The 25,321-nt window shown below is 32.4% G+C and overlaps 2 protein-coding genes across 6 annotated transcripts in view; both read right to left on the minus strand.

The window, feature by feature from the left end:
* Positions 1 to 789: 789 nt before the first annotated feature.
* On the minus strand, positions 790 to 5,708 carry LOC126880486 (uncharacterized). The gene is made up of 2 exons (XM_050644363.1): positions 5,284 to 5,708; positions 790 to 4,722 (listed from the first exon to the last, which is right to left on the minus strand). Exon 2 carries the CDS (start codon positions 2,233 to 2,235, stop codon positions 838 to 840), a length of 1,398 nt encoding a protein of 465 aa, XP_050500320.1. The 5' UTR covers positions 2,236 to 4,722; positions 5,284 to 5,708; the 3' UTR covers positions 790 to 837.
* Positions 5,709 to 12,727: 7,019 nt separating this feature from the next.
* Positions 12,728 to 25,321, minus strand: part of LOC114348478 (GATA-binding factor 6-B) — a 135,043-nt gene continuing 122,449 nt past the window's right edge. For all 5 annotated transcript variants that reach the window (XM_028299051.2, XM_028299070.2, XM_028299056.2 and 2 more), the window contains exon 7: positions 12,728 to 22,058. In XM_028299051.2, the coding sequence (XP_028154852.1) occupies positions 21,923 to 22,058 (136 nt within the window). In that variant the 3' untranslated portion in view covers positions 12,728 to 21,922. The remainder of the gene's footprint in view (positions 22,059 to 25,321) is intronic.

Raw genomic sequence — 25,321 nt, forward strand, 5'->3', positions numbered from 1 at the left:
AATCTACTTCCTTTTCTAAGTCTGCCTGCCAGGCTTGAGGTATGGGGTACTGATATAATCTGAAAGGAGTGGGATTTCCCACTTCGATAGTGTGAGAGATTAACGACGTACGACCTAGTTTGTCTTTTGAAGAAAGAGTAGTAAATTTAGAGATCATACTCTCTAATTGCCTTTGTTCAGAGCTTGATAAACTAGCAAAATCGTGAATAGCACTAAGGGTAGATAAATTAAATTCAGATATGGAAAAAGAAAAATCAGAACAACTTAAGGTACTATTGAAAGCATTGAAAAAGTCCATACCTAAAATTATAGAATTCTGCACGGAAAGAATAACATAGAATGTAATTTCTCTACATAAATCGGCCACTGTGATTTCAATTTGGAGTTTGCCTGTAATGGACTGAACTGTACCATCTGCAGTAGATACTTGCAAAGATGAAATGGGCATAATGGGAATACTAGAATTTTTCAATAAATTTAATGAATGTGCCCCTATCAAGGAAATATTAGAGCCACTATCTAACAAAGCTAAACACGATTGTTCTAGAATTTGAATAGGGAGATATGGCCTATTATCATTTTGTTTCCTAACTAATAAAGAATTAATATCTAGATATAAAGTATTTGGTTGTCTAGAACCGTTATAGGGAACTAACCTAGACGTATCATCATCATTAACAAAACTAGAATCTAATATAGATAATGGAACTACATCACTATCACAATTATTATTGTTACGTTGAACACTACCAATCAAAGAAGAATTTGTAAATGAACATCTGTGATCATTTGAATCAAGCGAATCTAACGTATCATCTATAGAAATTAATTTCTGGTTTAATTTTGTTTTGTGGTGTGTGCTGTTTTCTTGAACGACACCCCTTTCCCTTTTCGTGAAGATGGGTTTGGGTTGCTGGATGTGCTTGGTCCAGCAGTTTCGTTTGACGATGGGGTTGGATTCCCTGATTGGGTGTTGGACGGAGAAACGTTCAGGGGACGGACCTCCGACGTCTCGTTTCCCGAACACTTAGAACAATTCCTTTTAAGGGTGTTCTCTCGGCCACAACCATGGCAGAAAATACGACTTTGAGGAATTGCACAATTGTAAAACGGATGACCTGGCTGATCACAATTCCAACAGACAAGAGAACTAACAACCGAAACATTATGATCATGGCCCTTATTTGGCCAAGAACGTTGCCTAAAGGAAGTTGGCTGAGAAGAAGAGTTAGAAGAGGATCGAGATGTGGATGGAGGTTGAGAAGACCAGGATAACGTTTCCTCCAAACGTTTGCATTTTATAGTAAGGTCATCAATGTTCTGAATGTCCATAAGAGCTAATTGTTGATGATAAAAGGGCAATAGACATTTAAGGATGATTTTAATTTTAGCTAAATCTGACAAAGGAGTGTCTAAACGACTACACATACCTAATATAGTATTAATAAACATAGTAACAGATTCCCCAGGTTTCTGCTTATGATTCTTAATTTGATCTAATAAATCATCCTGGAATGAATACGGAAGAAAATCCGACTTCAACTTTTTAATCAGATCAGACCAACAAGAAAAATTACCCCTGTTATTCATAAACCATGTAAAAGCGGTCCCGGTGAACAACTCAGCAGAAGCAGCAAACAAATCCTCTTCAGAAACACCTCTAGATATTCGAAGACATTCAACCCTTTCTAAAAATGACATCACATCAGTGTGCTGTTTTTCACCTGAAAATGAAATACCCCATTTGTGTACTTGAACAGGTTTGGAGTACGTAAAGCTAGGTACATTGACTGAAGCATTAGGAGTAGAGGTAGCAATGGGGTTAACTCTAGAATCAAGTTCACCCTCTAGTGTTAATATTTTAAGAGAAACAGACCTCTTGAACGGTTCCTGTTCTTCAGAAGGACAGTGTAGCAAGTGTACACGGGCAGAAATATGGCCTAGACGAGATGTTAATCGCGCATACTCTGTATCCTTTACAGTTCCCCTAAACTTTTCGATTTTTTTAGACAAGCTGTCCAATGTTTCAGTGATTCCTTTTTGTTGTTCCTCAAAAGGAAGGGATACAGCTGAAATTTGGAGAAAACTTCTATTGCCAGCTTCTTGTTTCAAAGCACCTCTCAAAAGATTGCGTTTTTTATCGACAGTTGTCGACTCCTCTGGCATTATGTCCCGAATCTTTAATTCATAATCCAATTCATCCACCAGAAGATGTTCAGCTTTAAAAGCACACATGATGAGAGCAAAGTTATTGACAAATAGTCCAAAGAACAGAAATATGAAAAATATGAAAATATGAAAGTTTGCACGCAAAATATATATAATATAAACCGAGAAAATATCAGCAACACACCAACAAAATCAAAATAGCCAGCAAAAAAAAAAAATATATATATAATGCAGTATATAATCTAATAAATAAGATCAAATAAATATATAAGATCAAATAAATGGATAAATAATCCAATAAATATTGTATACTCAAGTAAACCTACTACCTAAATACTGGAAGTAAATTTTTTTATTTATATGTAACTTACCACCACTCTAGAAAAAATATATATCTATAATAATAATAATAATAATCAACACTTAGTTGTACCTCCAACTATACCACTATTGACTGAAGAAATAAAATTGTTATATGAATTATATTATTAATAGCAATATTAAATATAAGTTCCCAATAAAAATTCAAAATCTAACCCAGAATGTAAGCTGCACAAACATATACTATAATGAGGTCCCAAAATATAAACAAAAATCAAAACAGCGTTTAAGAATACCTGATATGTATCAGAAATTAAAAATAAAATAAATAAGTAACAATATGTGTATAGGATACCAAACGGAAATAACAAAGAGATTTCAGATAAAAGAGAAGAATTGACCTAAATGAATACTGTCTCAGACCAAAAATAAAGCCCCACGTTGGGCGCCAATGTAACAACTAGCTGATGATTTTCTGTTGGAGTGAATGAAAAGGGAGTGGTAAACTCCAACAGAAGTAGTAAAAAGAAGAAGATCTACTTAATGTAGCCAAAGGACAAAAATGTGTGGCTTCTCCGTTGAAGAAGCTGGAGTAACTAAAATACAACTTTGTAGTAGTATTTGTATGGAAGGATGCCAAGACAAAGAATATCGAATTGATACAGGACTAGAGATGAGAAATCATTAACAGATAGATATAACTTGAATGGCTAGCTAAATATGTATGAGAAGGGCCACTTGACACTCAAGGAAGGATTCGGCCAATTTGCACGGCTATTTTTGGCCAGACAATAGATTAAAGGAAGTGACAATGATGGCTCGAAAAGAAGATATGAAGATAATGTTCAGAAAATAGATAGAGTAAATATAATAATATACTGAAAATAGAATGAATTTTTGGGCGCCAGAAGAAGGATAACTAGGTTAACGCTCTTCCAGGTATTCTACGCTGCTATAGAGTATGTTAAGTTTGTAGTACAAGTATGTGAAAAGTTATTAAAGATTATTAAATTATAAAATATACTACTAAAAATAAAGGAGTAATAAGAAAAAAAAATCACAATAAATGTATATTTATTGAATGTAACTACTAGATCTTTTTAACAATCTCTGAGTTAGGACAAGTAACTAGTGTGTAACTCTAACATGACAGGAAAAAGTGATACTAGTGAAAGTCAATTACAAAATCATCATACAACTATGATCTAAGAATACTCTTTATAAGGTTAGAAAAACTGACTACGGGTACCTCTAATACAGGAAGTACAACTTACAACTAGGTTAGTAGAACCCTCACCAAATAATAATTGTACGTTTATAATACGTACACCTTAATTAAATACTACCTGATACTATATATAACATATAAATACCTCACTGTGAGTGGGACAGGCACAAGCCTTATTGAATAAATAAACCTACGAGTGGATACACAGATCCTTTTCCTAACTCGTGGTTTATAATAGTAATAATAACAAGTGAAACCAAAAACTAATCTGAGGGATTAGAATCCAGAAGTTCATATGAATTTAATAAATTAAAGTTAAAGTTAAATAAAGTTAATAAGTTAAAGTTAAGTAAAGTTAATAAGTTCAAGTTAAATAAAGTTAATAATTACAATTTTTGACTAATATGTGAAGTTAATTTTTAAAAATTTAATTAAACATATACTAAAATAATGGAATGAGTTTAAATAATTATACAAAAGTGGAACACAGCCTAAAAATAATCAAGATAAGAGTACCGACTACTATTATCAGGGAAAATATCTGAGCTCAGAAATTTATACCTTTATAGATTGCAGAGTGTTGGGGAACGCTATCAATTAAATATTATGTTGTAAAGAAAAAAAACCTATAAAAAATATAAAGCAGGAAAAATGTGTGTGCAATTGAACTATAAAAAAAATGTACTAAATATCACAAAACCAGTCTGTCTTTAATAAGAGCACAGTAAATGTTCCCAAACAAACCACTCTTTCCTAATCTTGAAGTTGATGTAATGAGCACCCAAGGGTGCTAACTCTCGCTAGCAGCTGTCCTGCTGGAGGTACAGGAGAGGAAGACTGGTAGAAAGCAGCTGAAGGTACTCAAAACTGTTGGAAAGCAGCTGGAGGTACTCAAAAAAAGAAAATGTGGAAATAATCCAGGCTGGTCGCCTATTGATTGTTTCTCTCTGTGTGGTCTGGCCTTGGTGTTGTTGTAGGGTGGCTTTAAGATTTCATGGTAGGTGCTAAAAAAAACACAGTGTGGTGTTACTACCAATCTACCAATGTCAAAAAAAAAAAGCAAGAGATACGAGGAGGTGTTTTTATTCCTATGGGAATAAGAAGAAATAGGTCATTAAGTCCAAAAACTTGAATGACTAGACAGCTTGACCTTTTATCAGGTTGCTATCAGATGACCTTGGTCAAATAACACAAGTAATTTCCAATTGAAATACAAAATATAATTACTGTGAAAGAATATTTTATTATAATATATACACCGGTATATAGATATATTATACAAGGATGAAATATAGTAAGACTAAGCGATGGATACTTATTTGATCATCGTTCAAAAGATAGGAGTTCTGTAGACTTGAAAGGAATATAAAAAATGGAGTTTAAATTAGCTCTATTTTCCAACTGGAAGCACAAATTAACAACGAATATTGAATTATCTCTAGATGAGTTTGATCCATGAAAATAAAACATAAAAACCATGAAAATAGACTATGTGAAACTTAGTTAGCAAATGTCAAGGACTTCCAAAATGGCTGAATAAAATACTTAATAAAATGTGTATTTACCGGGGTAGAACTCATTGGATATAGTATGCTCTAAAATTCTTCAAATCCACTGCTGCTGGATAACTTCACTATACTTTTATTGTAATATTTAATCAATTTGGAACTGAGAATTAGAGGTGAATAATTGAGTCTAATGACCCCGCACACTACGATTCAGACCGAACACTCGAGAAACAATGGCAATCCAAGGCTCACGTTCACAGCTGAATCCTTCGTACCCCTCTACTAAGCATTGGCTGTCAAAGTGGGGAAACCAATGTTGCCACGTTTTAAATGTGACGTCATCAAGCATTTAAAAATTCTGAGATGGGTTTAAGTTCTATTTGAATAAACATTGAAAGAAAATAATTCTGAAAATAATTAAATAATATTTTGGATAGTTAAATAATATCTTCCCATCAATAATCGATTCTATAAGGGGCGGAACGTCACAGTAGATTGCTCGGTTTTGTCCTCTTCACTTACTGCTACTGCTCTATCTTCATTTTCAACCACTAGTTTAGCTAATAAAACACTCGGGCCGGCCTCGTTCTTCTCATTTACTCTCTCTTTTTCTTTAGGAAAAAATTTTGTTAGTTTAGGAAGTTTTTCTTTATTCAATTGCCGCTCTACCTTGCGAATAAAATCCGTCCGTTCCGCGCCCTAACAAATTTGGCGCTCTAGGCCAGTCCCTTGTCGGCCTAGTGGTAAATCCGGCCCCGCTTGCGTAAAGCTATTTAGTATTTTTATCCACAGTTGGGTATCATAATGTAGGGACGGCAAAAAGGAAAGTAGTGCAGAAATAAACATAAGAACTAAAGCAGGGGATGGAGTATATTGAAAATATCACCGACTAATTAAAGACGAAAACCTGAGCAAAAAAGCAAAGACAACAGACAACAATATATATAGCAGCAGTATATATAAGCCAATAATATCATATTATAGAGCGGAAGCTCCATACAAGGTATTACAGTAATACTCAACCTGCCGCCCGCGGGCGGCATGTGGGCCTCTAGCGTTTTTTATGCGGCCCGAAGGCTAACTAGAGGGCCCTGTGATCAAATTATTTGTAAAATTTCACGTGTTTTTCAAATTATTTGATAGTGTGCCGATGTGTTTGAGGCGTGTTTGGAAGTGAGGCAGACAATTTACTGATTTTAATTTTAAATTATATTGAAATTTTTAAGAAGTCTGATTAAAAAGCCGGGCATTATTAAGTTTTAATAATAAATTATTAAAGTTAATGAATAAAAACTCATAATTTTGTTTAATCCGGACCTGGATTTTTTTTGTGATTATTAGTTGGGTGGTTTGGGTTCTAAATGTGACATATGTGTACCAAATGTCAAAAAAAATATACTAGGTGGTTCTAAAGTTATGGGTCCAGAAAGAAATGGGCAAAATTGATAAAACACCCTATAACTCGGTTATAAAGTTCGTGGAGCAATAAATTTAGTATGTCTAGAACCGCCTCATTTACCTCTATTCATCATTCAAGTATTTCCGTTTCTCAATGAAACACCCTGTATACTACTTCATCTTGATTGCGGCCCGCAAGCTGTGGCAATAACTGCTATATGGCCCAATAAAGAAAAAAGTTGAGTATCGCTGAATGTAGCAGCTTAACTTATTAACTTATTAAACGTATAATAGTCCTGTCGCCAACGGCCTCCTTTATTTAGATGGACTTACCTAAGTTTTTTTTTGTATTTTGACCCGTAGCGTAGAACACGAATTTTTTGGGTAACAGTTGATCCGGATGTCGATAAGATTGTTATAAACAAAGAACTTGAGGAATTACATAACAGCGATTCTTCGCAAAACAAAACATTTTTTTGTATTTTTTGGGTCATTCTAAGCAAAGAGCATGCAAAAAAAGCATGCATTGGGCACGGGAAACACTATGTGTTTATAGCTTTGTTTAACAATAAAAAAATTAATTTTTAGCAATGCAAATAATCAAAACCGATAGAATTTGACTTGAACTTTCAAATGCGGTAAGCAGAATTGCTATTTTATTTTTTAATCAAACGTTATTCGGGTTCAAAAATTGCAATTTTTTGATATTTTTAAAGTTAAACCGCGTTTATTTCGAAAACTATTCATCCTACGAAAAAACTTGTAAGAACATTTTTTGCTTAGAATCACCCAAAAAAATACAAAAAAAATGTTTCTTTTGCGAAAAGTCGCTGTTATATATAATTCCTCAAGTTCTTTGTTTATAACAATCTTATCGACATCCGGATCAACTGTTACCCAAAAAATTCGTGTTCTACGGGTCAAAATACATAAAAAACTTGGGTAAGTCCATCTGAATGTAAGGAGGACTTCTGTGCAGGTTGATTATTTGCAATTTATTTAAATTTTGCAATAGATTGTTTTTGTTTTACTTGTTTGTTTTTTAATTTATATTGAAGATTTATGATTCATGTAATTTTATAGTAAATTGTATTTGTTATTGTTTTGTTTCTCGACTTTTTTAAGATTTGTCTATAAAATTGTACAATTTTCAACAACAAAGCAAATTTATATTCTAGTCTATACAATGATTACGTAAACTTTCTATATTTTATACGCAAATTTAGTATGCAAAATTCAAACACGGTTTATCTCGTTCGTTAGCGGAGACCAGTCCGCCTAAATCCCATAAATTAAGTCTTTGCACTCTTGGAGAAGGAACTGTCTTGGTCTTGGACCGGTCGCTCGCGCTTCCAGGAACTGAATACAGCACGAAAATGCACTTACAGCGTGTTATCGAAATGTCTTTTGCTCTTTTATTATTCGTCGCGCATACATCTTATCGAAATAATAGATGATCTCTGATGGTCAGTTTGTTGTGGTATTATTAACGATGTTCAACATTTATAAACGTATCTTTGTGGACTACATATCGAAAAGAATTTTGGTACATATATAAAGGGGATTAATAATTATTTACAAAAACATTGCACCCCATTTACAAAAAAAAAGTTATATGTAACCTAATTATTTACAAAACGATACAGTCTAAGTAATTATTATTAATAGAATGATATAAATACAGATTCGTCAATATAGAACGAAAACATGCATTGTTTCGGAAAAAAATCAAACAAGCTTATATTTTTCTAAAACTTTTTTTGTTAGCTTATTTACATGTTAAAGTAAAAAGTTCTACTCACATATTTTGCAGCTAATTGTTTATTAATTGTTTAAACAATAACAATTGTTTTATATAATCAATTTTAAAAATATCGTTGAAATCGTCATTTTACTTTGATCAAATATGTTTCTATTTTGTTTTTGATTATGCTGAGTCCGAGTATGGCATTACAATTTGAAAATTCTTATACAGAAGCTCGTATACAGTATGTTTTGCGTAGCTAGGAACCATATGGGAAACTTTTTTATTATCAATTTTACTAAAAAATTGCTCTACATAGTCTAAAATCTAAAACTCAACCATCAGATATCAAATTTTATCAATTTTATACGAGGTATGTCAAAAATATGAATTTCGTTAAATAGAGTATGTATCTGTATATTCCAGAATATTGTTATTATGAAAAGTTGTTTCGAATTAAAATCTATGTTTTAACATACAATTACTTCCTTCTAATAAAAAAACTTAGATTTACCTACAAAAACTTAAATTTTTTTCTCAAATTACGGATACTCATCATCATTTTATTAATTTTGATAACTATTGTATTATCAATTTTACGAAAAATAGTTATTCTTCATAAAATGCTCTACCTAGTCTAAAATATAAGACACAACCATCAAACTTTTTCAATTTTATACGAGATATTTAAAAAAATAATAATTTCGCTTAACAATTAAGTGCCTTTATAGTTCACAATATTTCAACTAGTTGGATATAATTGAACATTGAAACATAGTTTTTAATTGCAAACAACTTTTTTTAATAACAATTTTCGATATTGTGGAATATAAGGGTACTTTAGTCTAGGAATATTAGTATAAGGGTAAGAGTGAAATTCATATTTTTTGACATACCTCGTATAAAAATAATAAAGTTGATATCTGATGGTTGCATTTCCGATTCTATACGATTAGGAGTATTTTATAGAGAATAACTTTTTTCGTAAAACTGATAATAAAAAAGTTATCAATAGGTTCCAAGTAACGCAGACATGTATAGGAGCTCAAAAAATTTTTTGTTTAACATTTATTATTGTTGAAGCTTATTATTAAATTTATTTTGAGTAAGTTTTGTAACAGAACGTTTAGATCACTTTGTATAAACATTTTTTAGCTGGTAATTTTCGGTTCTTCAAAAGAAATTGTTTATTTCATTTCTAAGGTAAAATGATTTAGTGAATTTTAAAGATTACATTCTAAGCTTTAAAAAACAACTATAAAATTGTAATAAATCTGTTCAAACTTGAGTAATACCATCTTAAATTTGTAGTAATTCTGAAACTACGAAGTTTTTAAAAATTACATTTTTTGAGACGTTGTATCATTTGAATTAAATTTTTGAGATTTTTTTGACCAAAACATCGTTTAGAATGATGTTTGAAAGGTAAGTTGTGCAAATTTGAGAGTTTTATTTTGAGAGATAAAATTGTATTAGTAACACATTTTTAAATAATTTTTAAACAAAATTCATGTAAGTCTCATTTTCCGCCCACGCCGTACTTATGCACATACATTTTATTTCTTTTTATTACAACCATAAGATAGCTTAATTGTTATTCTTTCATGTCCAATTAGTAAAATTTGATCCATTACTTAAAGAATTATATTAAAATAACTCAACCGTGCACTTCACCGAACGCTAGTTTACAGTGCGCCAATGTTTGTGAGAAGGGTGACTTTAGCGTTTATAAATAAAAAATTATAGAAGCTATAGGTTTAATTTTAGAAACATGTTTATATAAGGTTTCTTTTTGGTAAAATTTTCTGAATTTTTTAATGGTCAAGTCAGTTTTTTTCTAAGATTTTTATTTTCGGAGTTATTGAAAAAAAAAACTAATTTCGCAGTTCTTTTGTTTAATAAAAAATTAAGCAACCACTTCTGGAGTAGAACTTTTTGATATGTTGTTTATTAAACATTTCTTAATCAAATTACAAAAAGTTCTACCTTGTTTGATTTTTTCCAAAGTCAAAATCTCTATTGACTCCCCTATAAAGCAAAATTCATTCACGTTAATTTAAGAAAGAAACGCAGTTAATGATTCTAGCTTAAAAAAAAGCTTGCAGGCACCCTAACCAAGAAGATTATGGTGTTATTTATACTGTAGTAAAGAAATAAGTTTATTGTATATTCATAAAAATGTTTGTTACTAGTTTGAAATAAACATTTTGCATAGAAACGTTTTGCTGCTTTTCATTATTGTGTGCAAACCGTTCTGAGATAAGATTATGGTCTTTAGCCGCACTGGTAGACCGCCAGCTATAGCAGAAATGCCAGAAACGTCATCATTTCATATTTATATCACTGTGTAGGGAGTATACCCACTAATCATGATTTCATTTTCAGACATCCTTCAAAAAAAGACAAAAAACATAAAAACCAAAAAAAATAAAAAATACTAAAAAAGGCGGAAGCCACCAAGAAAACTAACAAAAACACCAATATGTTGTGTGGTAAGTAAAAAAGAATGTGTGTGTACTTTGTACGCACGTAAGAAGTTATACTTCTATTATATGATTTCAACGAAATCAATATACTTTAAACAGTTTATTTATATTTTATTAAAATATTAAACTAATTTTAATACTTACTACTTTCCAAAAATTTTTATTAAAACAATACCTACAAAAAATTCAAAAATAAAAGAATAACACACACGCAAACACATTGAAAAATAAAACAAAGAAATGATTTCTGAACAATTTTGTTGAGAAAATTTTAACTAAACACGTATTTTCTAAAAAAAAAATATAATAAATATACTTACAAGCATAAAATGTATAAAAAAAAATAAAAATGTGCATTGGGAATTGAACCTAGGTCTATCAGGTTGTTAGATTATTTTGAACTCACCCCACGCAGAATTAAACTACCGAGACATGTGAATGAAGTGGGAAGATATAGCAATATATTTTTTTTACACAAAGACAGAGTACTTAGGTACCGCTTATAATACATTATAATAAGTACACTAGTTTGGTCAGGGTTTTTTTGCCAATTATGACGATATTTCATGTTTTTAAGTTTATTTCATGTCTTTAAGTTTTTACATAGTGTGTTAAATTGTTTAAATTTGTTACTACCTGTTTGTATATCTGTTCATTATAATTTATAATATTTATCTTTTAAATTTTGTCAAAATTTTATAATGTAGGTACGTACTATTTTGACTTGTCAAAAACAAAAAGAAATTTTGTATATTTGATGAAATAAATTCTATTCTATTCTATTCTATTCATCTAATTGGTTTAAAAAATTTTTGATAGTTGTTTATTCTCTTAGTTTAATCAAATAGGTTTTATTCTTGTGGAATTCAAATACGACAAAATATAGACTAAAACAGCAATATATTAGATGGAGATTTTTGTTGGTAAATCAAGGCATTACCTACTAGCTAGGTCGATACATTTTCCAATTAGGTATTTAATTTGTAATTTTTTATTACAATACTGAAACATTTACAATAAGGTACGTACCTGTTGCTTTTAAAAACTATTTAAAAAGTCACTACAATTATAAACTTGCATTTTTAGGTCTGGATCCCGCGTATGAAAAAAAAGTTGATTAATAGCAAGCAATAGCTTAAGGATGTCTAGTCGGACAAACTTTGATATATGGGAACACTGGAACAGGGGAAGTTTTAATTGTGAAACAGGTTAAAAATTTGGAACGACCAGACTACGAAAACGGCACATGTATTTTGTCCGACAGAACAGACTTAAACTCTCCGAACAGAGATTAAACTCTCATGCAAAAATCAGACTGCTATTTATCACCAAATGGGCGTTTTAATGAGTGGAACATGTAGAATATGTCAAATGACAGAAATTATGACAGGTGATAAATGGCAGTCTGATTTTTGCATAAGAGTTTAATCTCTGTTCGGAGAGTTTAAGTCTATTCTGTCGGACAAAATAAATGTTCCGTTTTCGTGGTCTGACCGTTCCAAATTTTTAACCTGTTCCACAATTAAAACTGCCCCTGTTCCAGTGTTCCCATATATCAAAGTTTATCCGACTAGACACCCTTAAGCTATTAACAAATTTTCAGCTTGCATTAATGAACTTTTTTTCATACGCGGGATCCAGACCTATTTGTCTCTGTCCTCACAACAATAAAAACTAATATACACAACATTTGTTTATGCATAATATGCATTTGAACAATTATTGACAGATGATTTTAACACCCAATCAGATCACATATAACGTTTGAGCGGCTAATACCATACTGTCGGTGTGCGCATGCGCCCGGCAAAATTAAAATTCACCCTCGTGCCTAAAGAAGTATAAATTCAAAAATGGGAAAATAAAACTACTATTTTAAGTTTTTATTTATTTTTAACAAACGAATTATAATTAATTTTACGTTAATGATTACAAAAGCAAAAATAAATAAAACGTTTTACATAAGCTAAAGTGAAAAGCAACACACTCCTGACAAATCCAATATCACAGATCAAAAGTTTATATAGTGTGTATATTTGGCTAATATTGAAAAAATTTGTATAGGTATATGTATTAAGAAAGACAAAGATATTATTTTGATTTCTTAGACTTGGTCTAAAATCAAAAATGACTAAAAGGAATCAGCAAAAATCAAAGTTCTACCACTAAGAGATAAGCAAATCTATGAGGAACTGGAAGCACGGAAATCTGGAAATTGATAAAAAATTTGAGAAAAGAATAAAGACATAAGAGGATAAAGAACATAAAGCCTGAAGACTAATAAGAGTATTTTTACTCTTATTAGTCTTGATCTACTTATCTAACCTGAATTATGGGTAGAATAAATGGAAAGATTTTGAAGAATCGAATGGAGAAAAATATTTTTAAAACTTGTATTTCTGGCTGAATTGTATTTCTGGCGTTTCTGGTACCACGAATACAACAAGGCAAACGACATTAAAAAATATCCAATATCTAAGCACTTTAGAAGTCCAAGAAAGAAATATCCAAGAATTTAAAATTAGTTCAAATGAAAAAAGTTCAAATGAAAAAAGTTTCTAGTTGTCGTGAAGAGAGTAGGCGCAAAATTGCAAAGCAATGCTTTTTAAATGCATTTTTTTTTTTCGGATCCTGAGGAAACTAATAAATATTTTGAAAATTTTAAAATAACTTTAAAAATTTTAAACGAAAAATCACATTAAATTATCTCTTCTTTCTCACCCCTGTAACTTATTACAATAGACATTATAGAAGGTTCAGGGTCTTTTAGCCCTCGGTAATAATGTAATCTTTCATTCTGCGTTTAAATTTTTCAAAAATACTAATTAGTTTTCTCAAGATTCGAAAAAAATTAATGCACTTAAAAATCATTGCCCCGAAATTTTGCACCTGGGCTCTTGAGAAAGTCTGGAAACAAGGTGAGGTACTAATTAGGAAAAAGTAGAATCTTCAAATAAGACTTCGCACTATTCTGGTTAATGCAAAACTGAAGCTTGATGTTAGACAAAAAGGATAAAAAACAATAAGTAGAGATAAGAATAAAGAGCAAAACTTAAATTACATCAGACTAAGTTTTCAATCTAATGGCATATAAAACAGCATAATGCTACTCCACATCCCACCAGACTGAAAACAATGGAAACCTTCTCTGGTTACACCTCCGAGGCTTCTACAATTTTCAAGCCATAACGGATGCTAAGACTAAGGAAGATGACGGAATTTTACAATTTATAATTCTCGTCCCATCTTCTCAGCGCGGTAAAGTTCCAACGAGAATGGTTCCCTTCGTACTCCAATCAGAGTAAACAGAGTTTGATTAAAATACATCCTTTTTTGGGAAAAGGCGAATACCTAATCTTAGAGCTGATTCTAAATAGATAGCAACGTGGAAACTGCTCTATTAGGTAAAACACCCTGCCAGGTACGTAAATCGTCTACAGACATTTCCAAGTTCCAACATCGAAAAGATTATAACCCATTTTCATACTAAGATCTGGACTACCAGCAAAGATCGATCCCTACCGTTAACGGCGTTAACCAATATTCCCAACGGAAATAAAAACTCGTGCAACAATCGTAGCGACCTACGATTGCCAAATGTGAAGTTTGACCCTTTCGACTCTACGAACTCCGAGTGATATGTTGCCATCTTTGACTAGAAAAAATACGGCCTTAGAGTCGTTTAGGTATAATACCACGGATGGTGGGTCTGCGCCATTACCCGCTCAAGTAAGTGCGCCAACCAAATATCCGAACCTGCGGTTCCTCGCAATGATAAAAAGATCCAAGCGTCAAAAAGCGACGTCGCTATGAACCCTTGGCTTCAAAAGTTACTTATCCCTATAGTAACTTCTCTGTCCCCTCTTGCGGAAAACTTTTTAAGAGTAATGAATCGATAAGCTGTACTTTTGCAGTTCCTATGCATACTGATCATCAGGGTCAAGCCAAATCTTGCCCTTTTGTTGAGGATTCTGTCATCGTTGAGCTCGACTTAGGATACCTGTGTTATTCTTTGATATATTTATGTAACTTCTCACCTCTAGTATCATCCAATTTAATCTCAGCTGGAGGTATGTCGAAACTTGAAACGAAGCATACGAACGGTAGTTGGGTATCCAAAAGGCAAGCTTTATCGAATGCTAGCTGTATCCTAAAGGCAAGTCTTATCGGAACCAGAAAACCGACGAACAGAACAACGCAACAAAATTATATGCAATAAACTGACTCTATTACAACTAATTTGTTAGCAAAAACTCGATTAAAAATAATGTCCTGGAATAAAGTGTATTTCTTGTCTAGAAAAATTGAAGAAAATATTTTTAACTAACAATCACTGACCATTCTGTGGAACTGTAAATAAGATGAGAACTGCTGATTGCCAATTTTCGGAATGGATAAGCAGCTTCAGAAAAAGAAGAAGTCGCCAGATACATTCCATGTGAGATTTTAGACAAGGAAAAAACTTTTTTAAAAGCCAGTTGAACTATAAAATATATCAAACGAAAGCCAAGCCCATATTCACACTTAAAAACAATAATTTCCCAACTTCACAACTTACAGCTAATGTTTACCAAAAACCTACAGACGAAATTATTTTTTGTTTCGTTTAAAAAATAATTTCAATATAAAAAGTTAGAAAATGATATATAAGTATGTACTACTATTCTATTAAACGTTTTAAATATTTACAGATTTATCTGTGGTAACTTTTAAACCAATAATTTTAAAGTTCTATTTAAAAATTTTATAACAAAGTATTTAAAATCATAGATTTGTTTCTGCAGTAGTATATTATACTAGAGATCAGCATTATAATGAAATGTAAAAGTATATTATAGGTATTTGTAGACAAGCAACAGGTACCACACTTTTTACTAATTGTACTAATTTACTAATTTTACGGAAATTGTTTTAATGTACATGAAAATAGTTCTCAAGGTTTCAAGAGCTAGAGAAACAAACCTATATTCGTCTATGAAGGCAGTCGTAGGTGCTTATTAGTACTTTATTATTTTAAACAGTAATCTAAATTTTACGATCTTTTTGGTACATTTATTTATATATCTTCAAATCTTTTGAGATATGTCGATTATTTGGACGTGTATTAACTCATCATTTATAGCCCCCTCCCTAAAATTATTACACTCTTCAAGATACAGCAAACTGATTACCGGCATCATTTGGAGATCCGTCAACTGATCACATCAAATAGGTAAACTCATCACCAAGCATTTTTGACCAAAGGTGCTGTAGTACAGTCACTGAAGGTTTTCGTCTCCGATTTCGTTGAACCTCCATTGATTTTCATGAAAATTGGTGAGTAGTTTGAGAATACCTCAAGGAACAAAGGTGACATAAAGCCAAATTGTGCTTTTATCCTGGGGGTCGATTTCACCCCTTCTCGGGGGTAAAATTATTTTATTAAAAATAATACCATAAATAGATAGAGGGTCAAATTCTAAGCAAAATGTGTTATATAAAATTATTAAAATAAATCTTTAAATTTTTGAGTTATTAAACATCAAAGATTTTAATAATTTTTCGTGAGAAAAATCCATGTTTTTAACCGATTATTCATGAATAACTCATAAACTATAAGTTTTTAAAAAAATTCTAATTACCAAAATTGAAGCTAATAAAAAAGAAATAAACTACTAGCTTAAGAAACTAAACTGATGTTAATTAAAAGTGAGTTAGGGGTAATTGAATGTATGTATATTTTTTTAGACGAGTACCTACTCAAATCTAAGTTTTAAAGCTTAAATAACGGGAAAACGATGCATTTTATAAAATATACGTATAATGCACTTATCAAAGTACTTTGGCATACCTATCAAATGAGCTCCAGTAGAAGTTAATAGCGTCAAAATTAAGCAAGTTATGATGAAAATAAGAGAGCCCTTTCGAATTTTTTAGGAAAAAGTGAAAAATAAAACATACGCCATTTCCACAAAAATTCAAATTTATAGAAATCCTTACTAGAATTTCTTTATATTAGTATAAGTAATGATTTCAATAATTTTGACTTAGCTTATATAAATAAGCTTAAATAAATTGCTTAAAATTTAGCTGGCATATTAGATGTACCTGCAAATCTAGGCGTATTTGAGATAAGCGTCATAAAGCAAATTACTGAGAAATCACTAGAGTATAATATACCAGCATTTCTATGTCTGATTGACTAGAGGAAAGCATTTAACAGAGAAAGAATCAAAGATGTAATCCATCTTCTGTATTCAAAAACCATTGAAAACATCTACCAAAATAACAAAATGGAACTCAGAATAGATGGCCCACTTACAGAAACTATAGATATAGACAGTATAATATGGCAGGGATACTCATTGAATCCTATGATCTTCAATTTAATCATGGATGAAATCATCAAAAACGTCAACAAAGGAAGAGGATATAGAATGGGAAACAAAGAAGTAAAAATATTCAGCTACGCAGACGACGCAATATTGATAGCCCAAGCTGAAGATAGTCTGCAAAGATTAGTCTACAGATTTAACATAAGAGCAAAAGAATTCAATATAACAATTTCATCTCAGAAAACTAAAACAATAGTAAAGAACTAAAAAAAAATCAGTAAAGAACCCATCAGATGTAAAATAGAATTTGAGGATAAGTAGTAGATAGTCCAAGAATCAAAATATATATGATGCAGAAAGGCGCTTTTACCATGGGGGTGGTTGCCATCCCATCTCGGGGGTGGAAATTTTTTATTATATTTTGACCGCAAAAGTTGGTAAAACCATTCATTCTAAGCAAAAAATGTTCTATACGTTTTTTTGATAAAATTAATAGTTTTCGATTTATTCCCTATCGAAAGTGCTATAGTTTTATATCGAAAAAATCAATGTTTTTAATCAGTTTTCTGCTAATAACTCAGAAAGTTTTCGTTTTATCAAAACAACTCTACTTAACAAAAATGTACCTTTTGAAAAAATAAACAAAACCGTTTATTTAATTTTCTTTAAGACCAATAGTAATCGAGTTATACTTTATTATATGTAAGCTCTTCTTCGTCAAATGCTAAATATTGTAGTTTCAAAATCAAAAGACAGATAAACTATGCCTTTTTCAAAGATAACTTGTTTAAACTAATTTAAATTATTTAAAAATATCTATTACCAGAAATACAAAAAAAAAAACTCTAGCTCAAAAATTAAGTGACTTTTACAGTCCCTATTTTTTTCAACGAAAAAGTGATCGGAAACAACTCCTAATTACCACCCTAATTTAAATTAGTCATTGACCTTCCTTCGTCTTCTTTATTTGTGTGCTATTAATAGGTTAAATAAGTTTGACTGGCTTAGTTTTTATCAAAATGAAGTTAATAGCGAATAAAGAATTTTTGTAGTTTCGTAAAAAATGCGCTTTTCTTCAGAATAGAAAGATTAGCATCAGAGATACGAAAAATTGTTAAAATATAAAATTGTAGGTTATTTAATTCCCAAGAAATTGGTTTGCAAAAATTTTTTCTGATGGAAAAATTGAGTGAGCTATATAATTAAAACTTGTAATAACATAAAAAAACCATCTATACTAACCCTTTCAAAGTCACCTCCTTTTGTGACTGAGGTTTTTAAAAGCATTTAATATTATTAGACTTATAGATCTTGTAAAACTCTACAAAACTCTGTTTTACCAAACTTTCCAAAATAAAAAATAAAAAAGTTACTGTTAAAAAATCAATATATTTTTTTGAAAAAAAAAATGGAGAAATCCAATTGGAAGCACAACAATGTAAGTTAGCGGTGTTTTTAGTCATTGGCCTTATTTAGTCTTCTTTATTTATGTATTATTAATAGATTCTAGAAGTTTGACTGACTTAGAATAATTAGTTTTTAAGAAACTGGAGTTAAAAGCGAATAACAAATTTTTGTAGTTTGGTAAAAAATGCCATTTTCTTCAGAATAGAAAGATGATTATCAGAGATACGAAAAAATGTTTAAATATGAAATTTTAAGTTATTTAATTCCCACGACCTTGGTGTGAAAATTTTTTTCTACGGCAAAAATTGGGTGAATAGTAAATGAGTACCTATATCGAAAAACATTGATTTTTTCTATATAAAACTAACACGTTCAATAGCGAATAAATCGAAAACTATTAATTTTATCAAAAAAATGTACAGAACATTTTTTGCTTAGAATGAACGTTTTTATTAACTTTGCGGTCAAAATATAATAAAAAATTTCCACCTCCGAGATGGGGTGGCAACCACCCCCATGGTAAAAGCGCCTTTTGGCATCATATACATTTTGATCCTTGGACTATCCACTACTTATCCTCAAAATTTCAAGCAAATCTATCCATTCTGTAAAAATTGCGAGGTGAAAAGCTTCGGTTCCTGGACTATATCAATATTGAACAAGTAATGGAAATAAAATACATACCTTGAAATTACATTGTTAAGCTATGGAGACCTGGACAAAGAAGAGGGAAATCAAGTACAAAAAGCAAATAGATTGGCAAGATGTCTCAATAACAATATATGGCGAAACCGACATATTAACACTGAGATGAAGTCAAAAATTTATAAAGCTAGTATAAGACCAATAATGACACATGCATCAGAAACAAGACCCGATACCGCCACAACACAAAAACTATTGGAAACTGCAAAGACATTAGAAGACAATGTAACGTACAGTGGATAAACAAATAATCACTAAATAGAAAAAAGAATGGAATAAGCAGAATCATATATGTAGAATGGGGAAAACGCTTGTGGTCAAAATTACAAGAGATAAATCACCAATCTGTAGAAGAAGTATCGGTCGATCGCGCAAACGATGGAGTGACGACTTTTCATAGAGGTATCTACCCTCCAATGAACAAACAGAATTGCTTATAAAGAGGAAGAAGAAGAAGGATTCCGATAGTGGACTCTGATAGAATATTTTTGAGCATGTGCTTTTTCCAATTTTACCGAAAATAGGCCAGTATACGTCTTCCACTTGGCTTCTGTATCCCTTTATTTCCCCTGTATTATCACTTGAAGCAAATTATAATATTACAAATAAGTTAAATACTTTTAAATGAAAAAATAAAATAAATATACCAAAAACAAATCGTTCATAAAATTCTTACAAATCTTTAAAATTCGCACTAGTGTTAAAATTTGCACAATTTTAATAACACCTACACATTTTCTGTTAGGTACATTTAACAGAGTATTATAAAATAGAATGTCCGCTTTTCCATTAAAAATTAGCTAAAATTTTATATTCTAATATTAGAGAAGAATTTCTTTTCTCGAAATGGCACACATCGAAAATCGGGTAATTACAAGGGTACAGAAATATCTGAATTCGCGAAGGTCACCCAGGTAGCAAATCCAGGAGAAGGGACTTCAGTTGAATCCGTTGGTGCAAAGAGTAACACGAAATCAGTGATTTTGCAACATTGCCAGATAAAATTGTCTAATAGTTGTATATTTAGAATTAATTTAATATGTTTCAATAAACATGGATATTACAAGTGTCTTTAGACTGCGTAAATGGCACCGAATTACCAAAAAAAAAAAATGGAAATTATCTATCATGTCAACTCTCCACAAAAATGGCAGCAAGAATCAGTGTGAAAATTACAGAGGAATTGCGGTAAACAGAACAATAATTAGGATGTATGGGAAACTTATTAAGAACAAAATAGAAAATGACTATAGAGATTACGAAGCAGAGGAGCAACCTGGTTTTAGAGCTGGGCGATACACAGTATACAATTTGCCTGTGCTCTATTACGCAAGTTATTGAGAAAAAAACAGCCGTTGAAGAAGTTTACCTGGTATATTTAGTATTAAAAAAAGCATATGACAGTACGCCCCTCAGCAAACTATGGTCAACCCTACAGCAAACCAACATTAAGCATGGTCGATGGTCTTATCAAAGCAGTCCAAAATCTGTATAATGGAACGACTACAAAAATTAAAACTGCATCAAGGATGTCTGGGGGATTTAAGGTCATGAAAGGATCGAACCAGAGTTGCTGTATTTCGCCTACCTTTTTCAAAATTTATCTGGAACAAACACTCAAGCTGTAAATTGAAAATATAATGGCATGATATTCCCTCTCAATGACGATAAAACACTATACACTTTGTTTCGCTGATGACCAAATTCTGATTGCTCAGGATCATGTCGACTTGAGTTACATGATGCGGAAACTAATAGAAGAATATAAATGGGGTCTCGAAGTCAACATTAAGAAAACTGAAGCCATGTGTATTGGAGAGGCAAAGCAGTCCCATTACATTAGAAGCTGGGGTAGAAATTAAATACTGTGACGAATACAAGTACCTGGGCATGAAAATAAATCAAAATGAAACACTCGATGCTGCTATAAAAGATAGAAACATACATGGTAGATCATCATATAATCATATTATTTCAGTAAAGTTTCACCACTGAAACAAAGAACAGGGAGAATGTTACTACTAACTGAAATGGACTTCTGGAGAAGAGCAGCAGGCAAATCAAGAAGAGATCGGATACCAAATGAGAGAATACGAGAAATGATGGGAGTCACACATACAATAATTGATGGCATAAAAACAAAACAACTAATATGGTACGACCATACAGAAAATGCCAGATAACAGGATCCCTAAACAGATTTTGTGGTGGACACCACAAAGGGCAAGGAAAAGAGGAAGGCCGAGAAGAAGCTAGAGGGAGCGAACTGCAAAAGAGCTAGAGAAAAGAGAAATCCCTCCAGTTCTATGGTTAAACAGAGAATAGAACGCTGTAAACCGATAGTAGTAGTAGAATATTGTAAGTGCCGTGAAAAATAGGACACTATGTGCACAAGCGCGTGAAATTTTACGCACAATGTTTTAAAATTTACGCAGGAGTATGCAGAAGAAATTTTACTGTGAAACGGGTAACAAATAAAAAACCGAAAAACATTTGAAACCCTATTGACCTGACAACGTCGCGTAACCAAAGTTTTCGATCGGTCTGACCTTGGGAGGTTCAGATATTTCTGTCGACCTATACTTTATATTTAGAAAAATGGTATACACTAAACTTTAAACACTACATTATTAAAATTGATCCTAAGCATTGGCAGGTGGGTTGTTACTACCATCGTCCTCTTCTGTATCGACTCGAAACCGTGCTTGTTGTGAGGTAGATGTTATGACGCTTGTCTGTTCGTCATCTGTGGTAATAATTGGTTGCAATGGCTGAGCACTGAAAGAAAAGAGATGTATTAAAATCATTTGTTTTAACCAAAAAAAGAGTAAGACTACTGCGATGCTACGTTTTCTCTATCCATTTTTACGCTGTTGAAACTAAGATATCTGCAGAAGATTGGAAGCATTTACGAGGAGGTGTTCTCAGAAAAATGAAGGAGACCACCATCAACTCTCGAAATCTACAGTACTTGGTTCAGCACAACATCTGTGCAGCTTTTTGCGTTTCTTCAGACAAGATAAAGATTGCGATGATGATCGCCAACACTCATCACGGATGGGACACCAAGAAGAATAACTTCGATGAGTAATACAATTCCTTTTATCAGTAATTCCTCTTCTTTCTCTGTCTTTTATCAGTAGAACTTCTTCTTTTTCCTCTAGCGCTGCAACCCTCTTTCGTTTCAAAAATTTTTAGGGCATCTTCGTCTTTCTTCAGCAGGGTCTATGTTTTACAAGCATAACCTATGTACGCTATAGGTCACAATGGATCTTATATTATTTAGTGTTTTCCTAAAATATTCCATCTTCGAATTCTGCCCTAGTATTTTAGCAGTCAGCAATTTTTTATTTACGTAATATGCCCTGTTACCTTTGCTTATTCTGTTCTGTATAGGACAAGCATCAAAATGAAGAGTGGTTTGACGCTGAATGTAGGTATATTGCTTATAAGGCAACAGGACGATGCAAGGATAAAATATTTACAACTAGAAACAAGAAGTTACAAAGAAGAGTACAACATCAAAAGAAGAGAGGCGACAAAACTGTGCAGAATAAAGAAACGAGAGAAGTATCTACTAAGTACCCACATACCTAGGTACTTACTCTTATAGTCGGAGAGATAGAAGCGGATTTTGTGCGTGATAAGTAATATGGAAAACCTATACGGGGATATGTTGAATTAGTTGTGTACATGACTTTCACCAACGGCCGGAAACCAGAGTTGGGGCCGAGGGTAGTTATAAGGGGTCAAAGTTGCGGATTTTATTATTTTTTTTATGACGCTTATGATCGAGAGAGTGCACCAAAATTTGGGAATAAGTAGATCATGACGTAACTAAGTAAAATCTCTAGGGGCGGAATGCTGCGTGGCCGACAAAGGGGTGGGGTAGGGGTGAATATAAAAAATATAAAGAGTTTTTTGAGACGTTCGTGATTGAGATAGTAGACCAAAATTTGGGAATAAGTAGATCATGACATTACTAAGTAAAATCCCCAGAGCCGGAAACCAGAGTTGGGGATGAGGGTAGTTATATGGGGTCAAAGTCGCCGTTTTTATTATTTTTTTTTTGTGACGCTCATGATCGAGAGAGTGTACCAAAATTTGGGATTAAGTAAGTCATGACGTAACTAAGTAAAATCTCCAGGGGTGGCACTCTGCGTGGCCGACAAAGGGGTGGGGCAGGGGTGAATACAAAAAATATAAGGGGTTTTTTGCGACGTTCGTGATTGACAGAGTGCACCAAAATTTGGGAATAAGTAGACCATGACATAACTAAGTAAAATCCCCAGAGTCGGAAACCAGATTTGGTCATGAGGGTAGTTATAAGGGGTCAAAATCGCCGTTTTTATTATTTTTTTTGTGACGCTCATGATTGAGATAGTGCACCAAAATTTGGGGATAAGTAGACCATGACTTAGCTAAGTACGATCACGAACGACAAAAAAACCCCCACATATTTTTATACTCACCCCTGCCTACCACCCCTTTGTACCCCAAGCAGCGTTCCGCCCCTGAAGATTTTACTTAGTTACGTCATAACCTACTTACTCCCAAATTTTGGTGCACTATCTCCATCATGAGCGCCACAAAAAAAATAATAAAAACCGCGAATTTTACCCCTTATAACTACCTTCGTCCGCCACTCTGGTTTCCGTCTCTGGGGATATTACTGAGTTATGTCATGGTCTATTTATTTCCAAATTTTGGTGCATTATCTCAATCACGAACGTCGCAAAAAACCCTTTACATTTTTTTATATTCACCCCTGCCCCACCCCTTTGTCGACCATGCAGCGTTCCACTCCTGGAGATTTTACTTAGTTACATCATGATCTACTTATTCCCAAATTTTGGCGCGCTATCTCGATCATGAGCGTCACAAAAAAAAATAATAAAAAACGGAACTTTGACCCCTTATCACTACCTTCCTTCCCCACTCTGGTTTCCGGCTCTGGGGATTTTAATTATTTATGTCATGGTCTACTTATACCCAAATTTTGGTGCTCTATCTCAATCACGAACGTCGCAAAAAACCCGTTATATTTTTTATATTCACCCCTACCCCCACCCCTTTGTCGGCCACGCAGCGTTGAGCACCTAGAGATTTTACTTAGGTACGTCATGACCTACTTATTCCCAAATTTTGGTGCACTATCTCGATCATGAGCGTCATAAAAAAATAATAAAATCCGCGACTTTGACCCCTTATAACTACCCTCTGCCCCAACCCTGGCTTCCGGCCGTTAGTGAAAGTCATGTACACAACTAATTCAACATATCCCCGTATAGTTTTTCCATATTACTTATCACGCACAATATCCGCTCCCAGCTCTTAGACTATTAAATATTTAGTGAAATACAAAACAAATACAAAACACTTTAATAATTTGTTTATTGGTTATAGTCTTAAGAGTAACGAGTAAGAACTGATTATCTAAAATGATTATTTTTATTTTAATTATTAGGTAGGTAGCTATTATAATAATTATTTTTCCTATGTATTTTTTTTCAATTGTATGTAAATAAATATAGGTATATTATCGCCAATATTAAAAGTATGCTGTTTTGTAGTTAAGTTGAATAAATATTAATATAAATTAAATAATATAATTAGTCAGGATAACCTTCGTCACTTATTAGGTAACTGTGTAAAATGGTATGCAACACACATACCTGATTGATGTATGAGATATTGCATGAAACTAGGGAATAAGATGTAGATATTCTGAGAAAACATATTTTTTAGGCAGTGGATAGGTAGCCGGTACCGGTGACTTCTTCCGTAGCCGATAGTTGGCTTTTATTGGTTAAGCAATTAAGTGGGCGCAACTACCGGTCAAAGAGTAAGTTGCCGGTACCGGTAATACATTAGGTAATGATGTATTACCACGTATTACCATGTGTATTACTTACGAAAATTATACAAAATAGCTGCATTTACATTACTATACATTTTCAATGATTGTGCGAAATAAGTGCATTTTATTTTCAATAATTATTTTCAAGCAGTGTGCATTTTTATGAAAATGTAATAAAACA

Source organism: Diabrotica virgifera, chromosome 2, assembly GCF_917563875.1.
Source record: "Diabrotica virgifera virgifera chromosome 2, PGI_DIABVI_V3a".
Lineage (NCBI taxonomy): Eukaryota > Metazoa > Arthropoda > Insecta > Coleoptera > Chrysomelidae > Diabrotica > Diabrotica virgifera.

Coding starts and splice junctions, on each gene's coding strand:
- LOC126880486 (XM_050644363.1), bottom strand. CDS start 2,235: ATGTGTGCTTTTAAAGCTGAACATCTTCTGGTGGATGAATTGGATTAT.